This window comes from Pseudophryne corroboree, chromosome 5 (genome assembly GCF_028390025.1).
Source record: "Pseudophryne corroboree isolate aPseCor3 chromosome 5, aPseCor3.hap2, whole genome shotgun sequence".
NCBI classification, from domain to species: domain Eukaryota; kingdom Metazoa; phylum Chordata; class Amphibia; order Anura; family Myobatrachidae; genus Pseudophryne; species Pseudophryne corroboree.
In genome coordinates this window covers 113,592,891-113,611,654 of record NC_086448.1, presented here as the reverse complement: position 1 = coordinate 113,611,654, position 18,764 = coordinate 113,592,891, and the positions used below count along the sequence as shown (strand labels likewise).

Here is an 18,764-nt window from a genome sequence, read left to right as displayed (position 1 = left end):
CAATGTAAAATGTAGTAGACAAGTTTGCCTATACACATGCCTCTCCGCCAGTAGCGGGTGCCAGACCTACATCAGATGGGGGTATGAGGTATGTATAGACTATTGATTGTGAAAGAGAAAGCTTGCTGTCAGTTTGTGTAGTACAAGCTGGCAATGTACTGCATCTCCCACGTGGCTTTGCTAATACAACTAAACATGATCTAGAACAGGCTGTTATTTCAGTGTTGGAGAGAGACAACTGTTCTGAATTTTGACAAATAAAGTGGTTGTTTTAATGAGGTGGCCATGTATCCACTGGGAACATAGCTGAGACCTCCAAAATCACTAGTGATGTGTAAAGCTGAATTAAATCCAGGTGTAGACTGGGTGGGGGATACATTTTGGACATGCGTGTTTTCAAATGCTAAACAGAGACAGTATGGTCTGACACTCGCAAAACTACACACCTGGCCATGAGCTGCAGGAGAACCGGCTGAAGGCTACAGACAGTGCCAGCGTAATCCTCAGGTAACACGTTTTATACGTTCATTAAACATATTCTGATGACTTCTTAAGTCCTTATTTTAATGTCAATATGTCAGTGCACAATGCAGTACACCCTGGATAACCCTTCCCAATGAATAGTAAAGTATTTAGAGGTGTTAAAACAGCAAAGTATAGCCAATAAAGACATTCAGGCCACTCTTGCTCGAGAGCGGAAAATGGGTTAAATGATGTGGGATATTTATGTTAAGGCGCTGTATTGATGGAAAGGGTTTTAGAATTAGCAGATCGGAGTTTCAAGCTCCCCCCCTCCCCCAATATTTTACTAATTTGTAAATAAATCTTTACAATTCACAATGTAGACTTTTGAATGTTCACCGAAATACTCTAAACACTTATCTACTGAAGTACAATTGCTGGATATTATTTTCTTTCATTTTGAAAAGTTGCAGCAAATCATCCATGACACCAGATAGCCTCCAGTCCTTTGCTTATGGTCACTAACAGCCTTTTACATTGTCCTGCTATGTGATTTGCCACTTTTCGGGGGTATAGGAATATTTCACCACTTTTTTATTATTTATTTATTAACCGTTTTATTATATAGCGCAGAAAGTCCTGTGGCACTTTACAATTGGAAATAACAGTGATAAAAAAAACTGGGTAATAACAAACAGATATAGAGGTAGGAAGGTCCTGCTCGCATGGTTACAATCTATACTGTAATAGGCATTGATACACAAGGGTAGGTGTTATCTATTGCATAATGGTCCACCAGATTGCAAAGGTTCTTGGTGGGCTCTATGCTATGGTCACACAGCAATGTTGGCCTGGGGTCAGGAGGATGGTAAAGTGAAGAAAGAAAAAATATGTGAGGATTTGTGTGGACTGTACAGTTGGGATGCAAGAGGTAAGTTTTCAGGGAACACTTGAAGGTTTAAAGAGACTAGAGAACAGTCTTATTGTGCATGGGAGGGCATTCCACAGAGTGGGTACAGCCCGAAGAAAGTCCTGCAATCGTGAAGGGTAGCAAATAATGAGTGTGGATGAGAGATGCAGAGCTTGTGAAGAGTGGAGAGGTCGGGTTGGGAGATATTTTGAGATAAGCGAAGAGATGTATGTTGGTGTAGTTTGGTTAATGGCCTTGTGTGTGTGAGTAAAAGTATTTTATATTGAATATATTGAATACTGTACAATACCGGTAACCAATGCAGGGACTGACTGAGTGGATTCGCAGATGATGAACCTCTAGCGAGGAAGATTAGCCTCGCAGCTGCATTCAGAATGGATTGCAGTAGTGAAAGTCTCTTCTTGGTAAGACCAGTAAGAAAACTATTGCAATAATCAATGAGGGAGATAATAAGAGCATGGATTAGAATTTTTGCAGTGTCTTGTGTAAGGTATGATCGTATTTTGGATGTTTCTTAGATGTATGTAACATGATTTTGAGACAGATTGAATGTGGGTAACAATGGACAGCTCAGAGTCATGAATGACACCTAGGCAGCGAGTTTGTGGGGTAGGATTGATTGTCAAGTTCTCAATGGTGATAGAGATATCAGGTTGGTAACTATTATCAGCCGGTGGAAATATAATTAATTCTGTTTTGGAAATATTACGTTTAAGGCGATGAGATGACATCCAAGATGAAACGGCAGAAACACATTCGGTGACACTGACCAATACAGATAGTGACAAATCTGTGGAGATTTAGGTATTATCCGTGTACAGCTGATACAGAAATCCAAAAGAGCTGATTACTTTCCTAAGAGATGAGATATAGACTGAGAATAGCAGAGGACCCAAGACTGAGCCTTGCGGTACTCCAACTGATAGGAGGTAGCGAAGGAGGATTCAGAAAAGTGGACACTGAAAGAACATTAGATTGGTAGGATAAGAAAGAAGAAAGGAATGTGCCCTTAAGACCTAGAGCTTGTAGTGTTTGTATGAGAAGAGAATGGTCAACAGTGTCAAAAGCAGCAGAGAGATCTAGAAGAGTGAGTTATGTCATTTAAACCTAGCAGTGACCAGATCATTCACAGATCATTTACTTCTTTTTTTTGTTGTTGTTCCTTTTAATCTGGGGGAACAAATACAAAGCAGATAAGAGCAGAGAAATATCGTCAATAAAACCCCCCGGAAGTGCTAACAATATATTGTTCTATTCTGTGGATTTGCTGTAACAATTTGTTATGCTAGGCATGATCATCCATTAGACACCACGTAAGGAAGTAGATGAAGGCACTGTAAAGAAAAAAAAAATTGTGGCTGCAATTAAAATGGGAAATTTACCTTGACTTGAAGGTCCTCTGAGCTGTCAGTGTCCATGTACAGAGAGAGAAGCTTTGGCAGTACATTTGCTACAGCGACAGCACGTGCATGTTCCGGAGTGTGTCTCCCAATCTGGCCCAGGGACCAGGCAGCAGCTGCCTTGATGTGATCCTCTGCTTCCTCTGACAGGCAGATGGCTAATTGAGGGACCCCCTGCAAGGTTTAACACAATTGTTCTTACTGAAAAGCAATGCATAGCAAGTGATCTCACAAATAATAGAAATACTGTCTCTTGTGTATTAGTAACTAACAAATGGAGAGGAAATTATTTTCTGTTTTTCTCTTTAAAACCCCCCCAAAACATTTAGAGATATCTTGGCTCTAGAAATAATCCCTTCAGGAGAAACTCTCTTATCTGGCTGCAATGGGTTAAACAATCAGACCTACATAAAAACAAGTTATCAGTAATATTGTTGCATTAGGGGGTTTTCTCCCAGGTAGAGCGATCACAGATTACTGCAGAGCTGGAACGGAGACTGCAAAAATAATACACACAGTTTATTATAACATAGCATCCGAATAAAACATGAATTAAGCAGCGTCAGAACGCAATCATAAAAGCCACAGCTGGAAGTTATGGACAGGATGGTGAAAATGCTTGGAAATACAAACGTTCTTCTTAACATGATGATCTCTGTCATTTAATCTACTGTGCAAATCATTGCCATTACCTTTAAGTTACTTCCCAAAAGTTCTGAATGTGACGTGACCCCCAGGCTTTAGCGTGGATATGTAGTTTGTCTCAGCACACATCTGCTTTAACAGCGTTCCTGATTTACGCTATTAAACTTCAAACCCGGTCCTTCTTTCTCATGTCTAGTCTGCTAATGCGCAGATAGATTCTGTGATGAATTTGCTAATGAGCCTTGTCAGCTCAGAGACATTTAGGACATTTTGTCACCAACCCCCCCCCCCCCCCCCCAAAAAAAAAGCTTTCATATGACTAGCTAATTAAATAGAGGAAGAACGTAACAAATCCTTACAAAGAAGGATTTAAGGCCAGTGAATAGCAATAAAATAAACATCAACAAACAAACAAACAAACAAAAAGAAATACCAGCCTCCGTTTCCTTCCTAATTCAGCGGTGGATGCAATATCGTATACAGTGGAGGGAGTTTTGGTCAGAACCACCTGCGCACACACTGTGACTGAAAAGCGACGGCGAACGCAGTGAAGATTTTTTTGCAAATTGGGTGAGAGGTAGTAACTGTTTGGGGGTGGGAACAGGGGGGTGGGTAGTGGCTACAAAAAGGCAAATCTGTTGCCACCAATTTATGGGCAGGTGCTAGTCAGCCACTGCGAATTTGGTTGCCGTTGGACTGACCCCGGCGTCTTGGTTGAGACGGACATGCTGAGACACCAAAAGTTCCCAATGTTGCGTTAGAGGTGGATCAGAGATGCCGGCAGTCTCTGTACAAACAACATTCATTAGCATATTTTTGTGCTGTGTACTAAATCTCAGTTGCGAGTGGAACTGCTGAATCATGCCCTTAAAAAGGACTAATATTTGCTGTTGGACTCGGGAAGCTAGTGCATTTGAAAGATATAAAATCTAATACTAGGATAGAATACTAATAAAATAAAAAATGACTATAATAATTAAAATGATAATCACAACACCTGCCATCAAAACTACGTCAAATTCATATTTAAAAAAAATAATAATAATAAAATAACAGAAAGTTGTTCAACACTATAATAGATCAAAGGAACCTTTTGAAAATGTTGAAGAGCATCCCCATCATGGGGTTAACCCTGGGATGAAGGGAGGTCACCCAAACGGTTCCTTTCTGCTCAGTGCCCCCTAGGCTATGTGGTGAAGGAGGGAATCAGAATTTAGAAGTGCTCTAGTGGTATGTTTATTTGCCTTTCTCTGTTTAACATAAGTGATCAAACCATAAGTATACCTCATTAGATGTATGTCAGGGTCGGATGACTGCACTATGATGTAACTGCAGCCTGGTCCTTACCGCATTAAAGGGGGGATTTATCAAAGCATGAAGAGAGAAAGTACTAACCAACCAGCTTTTAACTCTAATGTTACAGGCTGTGTTTGAAAAATGACAGGAGCTGATTGGTTAATGCATTTGCTGCTAGGTCATACAGTGGGTTTGCTCCATGGCATAAACTATTTCACAAATGATCCGGATACAAAAAGATTACAGCATGTACAACAAGGAGAAACACAGAACTGTGCAGAACAAAGGATTTCTTATTAGCCACTTTGGGAAAAAGGGAAAAACAAATGTATGCTCAAGGGTAATGCAAACAGTGTGTATTCAGTATCACTTTACAAAGTGTCACACAACTACATAGCACCTGTCAGCTAGTATAACAAATCATAGAAAGCTGCGAGTTTTCATCAAAACGTGGTGTTATCTGGCATTATCTTGGTTCTGCCTGCATCATGTACACTGGGTACAACGTGGGTTATCTGGCATTAACTTGGTTTTGCTTGCATCTCGCACATCGGGTACAACGTGGGTTATCTGGCGTTATCTTGGTTCTGCTTGCATCATGTACATCGGGAACAACATGGGTTACCTGGCGTTATCTTGGTTCTGCTTGCATCATGTACATCGGGTACAACATGGGTTACCTGGCGTTATCTTGGTTCTGCTTGCATCATGTACATCGGGTACAACATGGGTTACCTGGCGTTATCTTGGTTCTGCTTGCATCATGTACATCGGGTACAACGTGGGTTATCTGGCGTTATCTTGGTTCTGCTTGCATCATGTACATCGGGAACAACATGGGTTACCTGGCGTTATCTTGGTTCTGCTTGCATCATGTACATCGGGTACAACATGGGTTACCTCGCGTTATCTTGGTTCTGCTTGCATCATGTACATCGGGTACAACATGGGTTACCTGGCGTTATCTTGGTTCTGCCTGCATCATGTACATCGGGTACAACATGGGTTACCTGGCGTTATCTTGGTTCTGCTTGCATCATGTACATCGGGTACAACATGGGTTACCTGGCATTATCTTGTTTTTGCTTGCATCATGTACATTGGGTACAATGTGGGTTACCTGGCGTTATCTTGGTTTTGTTTGCATCATGTACATCAGGAACAACGTGGGTTACCTGGCATTATCTTGTTTTTGCTTGCATCATGTACATTGGGTACAACGTGGGCTACCTGGCGTTATCTTGGTTTTGCTTGCATCATGTACATCAGGAACAACGTGGGTTACCTGGCATTATCTTGTTTTTGCTTGCATCATGTACATTGGGTACAACATGGGTTACCTGGCGTTATCTTGGTTTTGCTTGCGTCTCGTACATAGAGTACAACATGGGTTACCTGGCGTTATCTTGGTTTTGCTTGCATCTCGTACATCGGGTACAACATGGGTTACCTGGCGTTATCTTGGTTTTGCTTGCATCTCGTACATCGGGTACAACATGCGTTACCTGGCGTCATCTTGGTTTTGCTTGCATCTCGTACATCGGGTACAACATGGGTTACCTGGCGTTATCTTGGTTTTGCTTGCATCTCGTACATCGGGTACAACATGGGTTACCTGGCGTTATCTTGGTTTTGCTTGCATCTCGTACATCGGGTACAACGTGGATTATCTGGCATTATCTTGGTTTTGCTTGCATCTTGCACATCGGGTACAACGTGGGTTATCTGGCATTATCTTGTTTTTGCTTGCATCATGTACATCGGGTACAACGTGGGTAATCTGGCGTTATCTTATTTTTGCTTGCATCTCGCACATCAGGCTAAGTTCCATTGCGCTTCATTGTATCTCTCCTATAGTGTACACTATTTAGATAGTGTGCTGCAGACCAATAATGTTCTTAGACACACATCATTTTAGAATGGTCCAAACAATGGCCCAAAACTTTGGGCATAAAATCAGACACAAATGGATCTCAATAGTGCTGAGCTGTCCTGTCATCAATAACATCGGCTATCCGCATAAACCCACTAATGCACATTTCTGGAGGTGGGTATACATGTTAATAATTTGCTTAGTGGTTATTATGCTGACCATACAATTATATGCATCGTTAAGTACATCTTTTTCTGGATACCTGATCTTAATTGATGAGCACAAATGTGCATGGCTTCTATTTATATGTTGGAGCAGGTGTCACTGCCTATACTCACATGCATTCTGTGTTGCTTTTAGGCCCATACAGTGTCTATAATAGGAGTTTATCAGCCAGCTAATGTCATTAGTAAAACATGAGTGAGAGAAGATACGGGCTAATTAAGATCACTGTGGGCCCTGGGTCATGTAAACCTGCTGCAGCCACTAATACAAAAAAATTTAATTGTTAAAATGATAAACTGATATCTATAATACTCTTCAGTGGCTGCCCTATCTCCTTCATGTTCAGTGGGAGAGCGCGTCCCTGGTCTCACACTGCTTTGGCTGACGGAAGAACATACAGAGGAAGAACATGCCTGTTGGATCTCACTGTTGAGGAGGACGACCTTGCAAGAAGCCCAGATGACCAATCATACTTTACCCTGGCTCTGTGGCCAGGGTAAAGACAGGGAGATGAAGAGGAAACTATATAAATAGGAGGAGACAGCTCAAAGGGAAAAAGAAACCCCTCAACCTGCCGAATGACAGAAAAAATACTAGTTACCAGCATTCATTGTGTTTGTCTAATCCCTACAGAGAGATGCTATGAAGTTAGCAATGTCAGTCACGCTGTACATTATTTCATTTAAGAAAATAAATACTTTGTATACTGTATAAATCTTATTAGTCTGTAAAAAGAACCATGCTTCTAAACCGTCTGAGAGGCATGTCTTTCAAGGGCCATGAAGTCCAGTTCACACAGTATATAATGTCCAAAATGTATAATTATTATCAGCCTGAGCCATGAAAGAAAAACTTTGATTCACTGTGGACAGTTCACCATTGTATTTGAACAAAGTAAATTCAGATATATATTTAAAAGTATTTCAACATTTCGAAATGTTGTTTTTAAATCTTTCACAAGAATCATTTTGCAGAACGGAACCTTTGCCATCTTTTCTTTGTTGTCTTGATTATAAGAAGCCACAATGGCAGCGAAGAAGCACTGATTCATTACCATTGCTGTGCATTACTTTATTTTACTCTATGTGAGTTTCGGTATGCTCTAATTTATATTGAAATGGTGGCGAGATCTTATTCTTTCTTCTATCAAGTCTCACTGTACACCAGGGCTCCAGTTTCCGGACACCACAAAAACTCCTTCTTTATACAATACTACACATTGGTTTTCTTTTTTCTTTAATATTTTTGTTTTACATGTTCACTGAGGACATTTGGCTCAAGACGGACGACCCAAGGACTTCTGTTTGGAAAATCAAACCGTATTGTTGATTTCAATTTTTTAAAATTTTTATGTACATTTCCTTTTCTTTTTTTCTGTATAATTTACCATTGGGCGCCTTTGATCATATCCCTCTCTTTCGTATATTTGTTACTTTAATACTGACTGGTTGCCATGGGCAACTTCTCCACTCCATCTCCCCGTGTGTCAGTAATTTCATGTCATCTCCGTTTTGGGGAAGGGCTGAGGTTAGGATATCAAAAGATGGAGATTTCCTGGACTCAACACGAATCACTAATGCAAGTAGGAGGCATCTACTTATATCAGACTCCTCCTGCTGCATTAACATACTAGTGCATCACTGCTGCTGCTTGCAAGTAAGCAGCAGTGATGCCTCCTCCAACCACATCTGTATCAGGCTCCATGTGAAATGTGACAGGAGCCAGGTGTCCTGTCCCTCCATCTTGTTTGTGAGGACCCAATTTACGTGTGGGCTCAGTCTATTATACATCTCTGGTATGGTTTAGGCCTAGTACTCTCACACAGGCCACTAATAGGCTATAAGCAAACATGGATATTTCCACTTATGAACACTTTGTACAAATGCTGGATCTGACATCTAATTTAAAATTTGTTGTTTGCACACAGCAAAAGATTTGGGAACTGCAATTTCGCATGTAGCCACATCTTGTGATGCTTAGCAAACTGCGTATGCGCTGCGGCCTACATAAGCAACTTACAGCACCTACAAGTCAGTCGCATGCATTTAAGTCACTTTTTGCTAATGGCTGAATGGGTATTACTAGGTGGCAACAGGGCATTTGCACGTAGAAGCGTCCTGCGAGCATGTAGCCTGGGTTGTGACCTATTCTGAGTTGGGCAAATGCAGACTTCACACCATCTTCATTCAGAACTAGCACAGGGTAGCAGTAAGTGTGGTTACTATAAATTATGGGCTGTCCTTGTGGCCACAGGGCTGGGGGCGGAGAGCCAGACTGCTCACTGCAGAAAGTGTCCAGCACTAAGACCACATTACGTGTGACTCAGAATCAAGCACTAGTAGGGTGTATACAGTAAGTTACACTTAAGAGATGATTTAAAAAACTGTTTATAGAAACCAGATATCTGCTTTTAGGATTATACATGTATGCTAAATACAGATACAGGTTGAGTATCCCATATCCAAATATTCCGAAATACGGAATATTCCGAAATACGGACTTTTTTGAGTGAGAGTGAAATAGTGAAACCTTTGTTTTTTGATGGCTCAATGTACACAAACTTTGTTTCATACACAAAGTTATTAAAAATATTGTATTAAATGACCTTCAGGCTATGTGTATAAGGTGTATATGAAACATAAATAAATTGTGTTAATGTACACACACTTTGTTTAATGCACAAAGTTATAAAAAAGTATTGGCTAAAATTGACTTCAGGCTGTGTGTATAAGGTGTATATGAAACACCAATGCATTCTGTGCTTAGACTTAGGTCCCATCACCATGATATCTCATAATGGTATGCAATTATTCCAAAATACGGAAAAATCCGATATCCAAAATACCTCTGGTCCCAAGCATTTTGGATAAGGTATACTCAACCTGTATGTGAATTGGGTGGCAGGATTGGTCTGTGACAGGGCTGGTCTGTTCGTATCCAGCTTTAAAGAAATGTTTGCAAGTAACACAAATCATCTTACACAGGAAGAAAAATTGCAAATATCCAATGCCTTTGTAAACAAACCAGAGAATATGGCATAAAACCTTCTGAGCCATTTAACCCTACAAGTTTTCAAAATGTATAAAAGTCCATAAAACATCTTTTTTCTTTTAAGCTTGCTATGGTTCAGATGGCATTAGAAGTTAGCCGTGCCAGTGGGAGATTTTACCTAGGGGGCTGCAGACCCAGTAAAATCTGTCACCCGCAGAGACTGACTTAAGGCCCATATAGACGGGCCGACGCAGGAGAGATGTGTGCTGAGCGAACCGCTCAGCACACATCTCTCCCGCCGCTCAGCACAGCGCGATCTGTGCTGAGCGTGCGGGGGGAGACGGGGTGGCCGCTCACTTCACCCAGCGGGTGAAGTGAGCGACCCTCTAGATTGGCCTGCACGGCAGGACAATCTAGCAGCAGCGATAACGATGCGCGGGGCTACGCATCGCTATCGCTGTAGGGGGTACACACGGAGCTTTCCTGCTTAAATTCTAAGAAATCTAGTCAGATTGCTTAGAATATCTCTCCGTGAGTACCCCCCTTAACAATAGCAGTGACTTATGATTGGAAGCACTCCCTGCTAATCACAGCCAGACAGGCAGTCCCAAGGGGAGGTGTGTTCTCCAACTGGGACTACCTGTCAGGACTGCCATAGCGCAGAGAGCACTTTCCATGAGAAGCTACTCCCCTGCTATCATGGCAGCCCTCTCTGGCTTCGAGGGGCTGCATCCAATGCAGTTCCTAGAAGTCAAACCTGTTTGCTAGCAGCACCAGACTTAAGTTCTGCCTCCCAGTAACGTCAATCACTGGAGGAGATCAGCCTGAAACATGACGCAGACACCACGGCCAGACAGCTAAAGTTACAGTTTAGTAGAAAGCACAGAGCATAGGGGAGAGCGCAGGAGGAGAGAGTGACCTTATCTGATCTCTCCCTGTGTGCGTGGCTCCTCCTCTTCCAACAAGAGCTACACTGCGGGCGGTATTCAAATGATATATCACACCCAATCTACTTTCTAAAGTGATCCCCGTTATCTCGCATATCGTACCCATAGTAATGAGGTTTAGCTGCATAAAGGGTTTAGTGCCCTTGCTACCGCAGGGGTAATGAGCTGAAATGATTATAACACACCCGTCAGCAGAAATAGAATTGGTGTGGAAGGGGGTGAAAGGAATTGAATACAGCCCTGTGTGTATAGTGAGAAGGGGACTGTGAGAATTTATTATTAATTTGCCTTACTTTAGCTGCCCTATGAACTTCCTCTATGCAATCTTATAACTAATGGCGAGAACACTGTATTATTGATACAGGTTGTGTATCCCATATCCAAATATTCCGAAATACAGATTTTTTTTTTAGTGAGAGTGAGATAGTGAAATCTTTGTTTTCTGATGGCTCAATGTATACAAACTTTATTAAGTTATTAAAAGTATTGTATTAAATGACCTTCAGGCTGTGTGTATAAGGTGTGTATAAAACATAAATGCATTCTGTGCTTAGACTTGGGTCCCATCACCATGATATCCCATTATGGTATGCAATTATTTCAATGGCCCTCATTCCGAGTTGTTCGCTCGCTAGCCGCTTTTCGCAGCAGTGCACACGCTAAGCCGCCGCCCTCTGGGAGTGAATCTTAGCTTAGCAGAATTGCGAACGAAGTATTCGCAATATTGCGAAAAGATTTTTCTTTGCAGTTTCTGAGTAGCTCGAGACTTACTCTTCCAGTGCGATCAGTTCAGTGCTTGTCGTTCCTGGTTTGACGTCACAAACACACCCAGCGTTCGCCCAGACACTCCCCCGTTTCTCCAGCCACTCCCGCGTTTTTCCCAGAAACGGCAGCGTTTTTTCACACACTCCCATAAAACGGACAGTTTCCGCCCAGAAACACCCACTTCCTGTCAATCACACTACGATCAGCAGAACGAAAAAAAACCTTGTAATGCCGTGAGTAAAATACCAAACTTCTTAGCAAATTTACTTGGCGCAGCCGCAGTGCGAACATTGCGCATGCGCAGTTAGCGGAAAATCACACCGATGCGAAGGAAAAGAACGAGCGAACAACTCGGAATGAGGGCCAATATACGGAAAAATCCGATATCCAAAATACTTCTGGTCCCAAGCATTTTGAATAAGGGATACACAACCTGTAATTACATACTTATCAGTTGTACCTCACCCCTTCACTGAGGGCTTCTCTTCTCTGCTAACCCATACCAAGTACTTTCTTCCGACTGTTTACAATAACTTTCCCACTAGAATGAGATCTATTTCGACCCTCTTGTTACTTGTCCCAGGAGTGCAGAGTAGCTAGTGTAGAGTGTCTGTGAAAGTGACCAAGGCCTACACCAGGTCAGTGCTGTCCAACTGCTCTACCTGTACGCATTCTGGCAGCAATTCGATTCTTATTCTTAAGAATTGATACTTCATGGGCAGATATTGCAAATTAATATATAGGCCCCCGAAACATCTAGTAAGCTACCACTCATGCAGAAGAAAATGTGCTGTGTATGTGAATGATTGAGCAGCTGTACAAAGGCCATACTAATCCATTTTATTTATATTGTGTGTATATATATATATATATATATATACACACATACATACACATATATATATATATATATATATATATACACATACATACACACACATATATATATATACACATACATATATATACATACACACATATATATATATATATATATATATATACATACACACATATATATACATACACACACATATATATATATATATATATATATATGAGGAGCCCGGTAGCCGGCACTGCTACAGTCATTTGTACTAACTCTTTGTAAAATCATTTTGGCCCAATCCTGGGAAATAATTGTCATATGAGCTTTTGAATAAGCGAAGTGATAACCCATGAGGTGAAATATAATCTGATACCGTTCTGATAATTTGTCTACTTATCGAAGATTTACTATGCTGATTATCTGTATTGAAGTCTGTTGATTATAAAGCCCCTGATGAAGTCCGTAGGACAAAACGCGTTGGGTTTTTGAGACAACGATTTGGTCAGTTCTTCAAAGAAGAGTCATTGTCATAATGCTATATGATTAGAATGGAACATTGTTCTTAATCATCTCATGTATAAAGCATCATTGACTATCATTTGATGATTTCAAACAGTTTTATGTATTGCATTTTATAAAATAAAATTATTTTTTAAGAAGAACAATTAAGTAGACAATTATATTGTTATACACCAGAGCACTAGTTCTATCTCCTTTGGGAAATTCTTTCTTTTATCTTTGTTCTGTACCCCACCTAACAGGGGGTAATTCCAGAGGTTGTAGCTTATTCACTTAGCTAGCGCGATAATAGGGTCTACGTCCGAAATTATTAATATCTCTCACTGGCGTTTCTATAATGGGTGCAGTATGTGCAGTGCACACGGGCCCCTGAGACCAGAGGGGGCCCCCACTGCACACACTGCACCCATTTTTAAAATACTCACCCCTCCGAAGTCCAGTGCCGGCATCCGCAGCGCTGTTAGAACACAGTAAAAATGGCTCAGTGGCCATTTTCACAGAGTTCTGCGCATGCGCAGTAGAGAAATCTCAGGGAAAATGCCGCCGTGCCATTTTCCCGGAGATCTGCGCATGCGCAGTAGAGTCTGAGCCCTCTAGTGCTCAGACTCTACAGCACTCCGGGCAGAGAGAAGGGGGCCCGAACGGAGGAGGCTGAACACGGGCCTCCTCCTCTCTTAAAATGCCCTAGATATAATATATATATTATATATATATATATATATATATACACAGACAGACAGACAGACAGACAGGACAGACACACACAGTAAGAAAACAGCGGCACTCCGGGATTTAGGTTGAAAAAGATGTATTCAGATGTGTCACATAAATGCAGACGTTTCGGCATTTATGTGATACCTCTGAATACATATTTTTCAACCTAAATCCCGGAGTGCCACTGTTTTCTTCATGTTTATTCATTATTTACCTATGGATGGCACCAGGATGGAAGTTAGTGGAGTGCCGGGCTGTGTATATATATATATATATATATATATATATATGTATATATATATATATATATATATATCTATCCAATTTAATGTCAATAAAAGACATAGGTTCTCAAACTCGGTCCTCGGGGGCACACACAGTGCATGTTTTGCAGGTAACCCAGCAGGTGCACAGGTGTATTAATTACTCACTGACACATTTTAAAAGGTCCACAGGTGGAGCTAATTATTTCACTTGCGATTCTGTGAGAAGACCTGCAAAACATGCACTGTGTGTGCCCCCGAGGACCGAGTTTGAGAACCTCTGATAAAAGACAACATGCCATTGTTCTACTCAGCTCATATTAAGCACTGCCTCATGATGTTACAATTTCCACCTATATGTCGAAAGCAGCAACTCCATTTATACTTGGAAAGAGGCACAGTGTAATAAAATACTTTTAAAGGGCTTTTTATGTGATTATAGCTAAACCAGAAACAAAAAAGTTTTCTGGAGGAGGCATGTAAGCTACAGATGCCAGAGCCTGCTGGGACTTGCGATTCCACAGCAGCAGGAGAGCTAAATTTGCCTTATTTCAGAGACACAGATATAGAGGTTGAGTATCCCATTTCTAAAATGCTTGGGACCAGAAGCATTTTGGATATGGGATTTTTCCGTATTTTGGAATAATTGCATACCATAATAAGATATCGTGGCGATGGGACCCAAGTCTAAGCACAGAATGCATTTATGTTTCATATACACCTTATACACACAGCCTGAAGGTCATTCTAGCCAATACTTTTGCATTAAACAAAGTTTGTGTACATTGAGCCATCAGAAAACAAAGGTTTCACCAGGGGCGGAACTCCCGGAGACAATGGAATCTTTTGCCGCCGGTCTCCAACTCTGCAGGGGGCACTTACTCCACTGTCTCCCGTTCCCGTGCCTTTGCTGCTGTGGTCTGCACTGGTCGTGGACGTGACCTGGCCTGATAGAGGAGCAGCCACACACAGTGCGGGTGTGCAGGAGGGAGGTGCGGCTGTGACTATGCACCACTAAACCGGAGCTCAGCACCTGACATCCGCTGCAGGGTCACCGGGAAAGCGCTCCGTCTGCCACTGGCTGCTACATTGAAAGTCAGCCTGCCGGCAACAACAAAGGCTGCAGGAGAGTGCCCTGGATAGTTGTTCCAGGAGAGAAGGCGCGCGTGTGAATCATTCAGTCATTTACTGTACTTTAAGCTAATGTGACATGGGTGCTTGTAGAGTGCATTAGTTCCTGTGTGACTGGAAATTAGTGCATTGACTGCCTGAAGGTGAACAGAGCATAACCTTCAACATGACCCCTTCCATCAATTACAAAATTCTGGGATTAGGTAAAAACCGGAACGGGCTGGACCGGCTCTCTGCAGCAAACTGCCATTCTGGAGCATGTAGTGCTCGTCCCCATCCAGGAGGTGCCTGTGACAGTTGTCACCAGGGAGCCGGGAGGGATAGATTACAATGTTCCGGTAATTACCCATCACCGGACCATATGGGGAAGCTGTAATCTCTTCCTCCCCACCTCCCTGGTGACAGCAGTCACAGACAGTTCTCCCACCCACCCCCAGACAGGACACTGACCGGACGTGGACAAGCACTACAAGCTTCTTAATTGCAGAGTTTGTTGCAGGGAGCCGGTCTGGACCACTCCAGTTTTTACCCAAAATGCACTGCTCCTGGACTTAATTTACGATTGCAATCACTTATGTTGGACAAATTATAGATGAGGTGGATGTTTTTTTTACACAGGTGACTGTATTCGTAAATTAAGTGGGAAATCCAGGAACAGAGCATTTTGTGCCTGATGGAAGGGGTCATGTTGAGGTTATGTCAGAGTTCATAATCTAGATATATGCAGATTTTTTTTTCTTTTTTCCGTTAGACTGACCAATGCAAATTGTGCATGTTAAAATCAGATGATAATTGATTTGGCTGGATAAAAAAACTGTATTACACCCCTTTTATACCGAAATCCCAGGCCCAGAGTGTACAGTCACTCTCCTTTTACTAAACCCTGTATATAAGTATTGTTCAGCTTGAGTACAGTGAGAGGAAACATGGCAGCAAGCCTCATGTTAGCATATTTAGAAGTCACCATTGCGCAATTCTCTTCTGGCAGCTAGAGCTGGTACCTGGCGCTGGGTGACTCATGCTGCTACTTCGTGCTTAGATGTACAAAGTCGAAGAGTCGGCAGTGGAGGGAACCAACATTTATCTTGCCTCCGGGCAACTGGGATGAAGTTACGCCACTGGGTTTCACTATTTCAGTCTCACTCAAAAAAATTCCTTATTTCTGAATATTTGGATATGGGATACTTAACATGTATAGTAAGTAATAAAGGTTGCACTGCACATGTGATGTCGATCACAAACAGACATCAGTAATTTCCTCAGAAACGGGCTGAATACAGAGAAGCCACATGGGGAAGATAATAATAATAATAATAATAATAATAAAAAAAAAAATACAAAAAGAATAACCATAATCTAAGTCACTTTAATTTACATCTTAAATGATTGAGGCAAATTATAACAGTAAAATCTTTTAAAACATCTGATAATGCTGATTACAGAGAGTTATCATTTGCAATCAAAATGTATATTAAATGTCTAGTACTGTAATTACCAGCTTCCTGTTTACTGAATGCTGCAGAGTTGAACTTCTGCACAGCTAATGCTTGTACCTATGCTCAACCTGAAATACAACACATACATGGACTGACACCAGAGGCGTCTCCGGGTGTGGTGACACCCGGTGCGCACCCCTGATCTCCCGGCGCGCTCGCTGGAAAAAGGGGCGGGCCTTATATACAGGGGTCGTGGCATCGCAGGCATCCCGGAATTGTCACTCTATGACAGGAGCCGGGGTGCTCTAGGAGACCTTCACACTGCAGCACCTGGCTCCTGTCACTGTGGAGGAGCCAACATTTGGTGTCACCCTCCTCCAGGTGTCGCACACCCTGCACCCGCCTTATGATGCCACTGACTGACACACATGCACAAACATTACCTATAGCATATCCTGAGCTTATACGAAAACAACTTCAGTTATTTTAATCAATGATGTAAAAACAAAAAAAGAAACAAAAAGGTGTTACATATAAAGGAAGATATTAGAAAATACAGTGCGAGGCAAAAAAACAAACAAAAAAACCCTAGATTTTAAAGGTTAGCAAAAAAGGCATAGTAAATGCTATTCAAAATGTTTGTACATAATGTAAAATTGCATGGAAGACAGTTTATTTTCAATCGATTTTGAATAAGATACCGTCCAGATGGTGGGCTTCTTTCATTATACACATATGTAGTAGATTTCGGACGTTTCGAATCACTCGGCAGGTCATTTTCGGCGGTACATCGTGAGTTAATCCAATTATTAGATTATATATTGCAGCATGGTGGTGTAGTTCACATAACATTTAAATTCCTGACCACATGCTATATGTGTGTAGTTTGTATGTACTCCTCATGTTTGTGTGAGTTTCCTTCACACTTTGAAAACATATTGACAGATTCATTGGCTTCTGGCAAAATTAACAATAAATTGATTGGAAATATAAGGGGTAATTCCAAGTTGATCGCAGCAGGAATTTTTTTAGCAGTTGGGCAAAACCATGTGCACTGCAGGGGGGACAGATATAACATGTGCAGAGAGAGCTAGATTTGGGTGGGTTATTTTGTTTCTGTGCAGGGTAAATACTGGCTGCTTTATTTTTACACTGCAATTTAGATTGCAGATTGAACACGCCACACCCAAATCTAACTCTATCTGCACATGTTATATCTGCCTCCCCTGCAGTGCACATGGTTTTGCCCAACTGCTAAAAAAATTCCTGCTGTGATCAACTTGGAATTACCCCCATAGATTGTAAGCTCCACTGGCGCAGTGATCGATGCAAATGACTAAATATTCTCTGTAAAGCGTTGCATAATATAAATACATGTGATTTCAGCAAGGAACGCAGTTTCATCCAGTGACTGACCTTAGAGATGATGACAGCCATTGCCAGGTTCTCAGAATGAGCTGCGACATAACCCAGCATCATGATCCCAGGAAGTCTCACATTCCCCATGCAGTTCCCAATGCAGTCTATGACAGCAGCCACTCCTCCTGCATTCACTATGAGCTGAGACAGCTGGAATAAATACACGAAAACATGACAGAAGAACGATAAACAAAATATGCATCTTATAAACATTTAATCATTAATGAAGTAATTCTATAGCTATTGAATGTCTGCTAATATATAGCCTGTTTGAAACAATGGACTACTGCAATGAACGATATCCATGAAAGTCTGTCTTTAGGCTGGTTCAGAGAAAGCAATTAAAGAGAACATACAGATTTAAATAACTCTTACATTAATGCAACACAAACTTTTTGCTAAATAATAATAAAAACAATTATAATATATATATATATATATATATATATATACACACACACTAGGTGATTCATCGCGCCCTACGGGCGCTCTTCACACCGTCGTAAGGGGCTACGCCCCCTTAACCCTTGCACACCCTTGTGGCGTGCAATATTTTTATTATATGGAGTATTACATCCAATCATAATTGTGTGAGTGGTTAAATATTGCACGGACAAAGGGCGTGCAATGGTTAAGGAGTGGAAGCCCCTTGCAACGGCGTGAACAGCGCACGCAGGGCCTGGTGAATTACCTAGTAGGTGCTTTGGTTGGGGGAGTAGGGGGTGCGGGGAAGAGGCAGATGGGATCCTGGGGTGCCACGGGAGCTGCACAGGTGGGGGAGGGTGCGTGGGTGCCGCGGGTGGTGGTCCGGAGCCGCTGCGATGGGGGAGCAGCAGTAGCGGGGTTGACCCGGGTGGGGGAGGGGCGGTTGCGGTGGTGCGGGGTAGCTGTGGGTGGGGGAGGGGGTCCGGAGCTATC

The 18,764-nt window shown here is 41.9% G+C and overlaps 1 protein-coding gene across 2 annotated transcripts in view; it reads right to left on the bottom strand.

Moving 5' to 3' along the window:
- The window catches only part of SPAG6 (sperm associated antigen 6), a 350,667-nt gene that overhangs the window by 50,544 nt on the left and 281,359 nt on the right, over window positions 1-18,764 (bottom strand). For both annotated transcript variants that reach the window (XM_063921580.1, XM_063921579.1), the window contains exons 7-8: window positions 17,844-17,996; window positions 2,776-2,967 (exon numbers count right to left, since the gene is read on the bottom strand). In XM_063921580.1, the coding sequence (XP_063777650.1) occupies window positions 2,776-2,967; window positions 17,844-17,996 (345 nt within the window). The remainder of the gene's footprint in view (window positions 1-2,775; window positions 2,968-17,843; window positions 17,997-18,764) is intronic.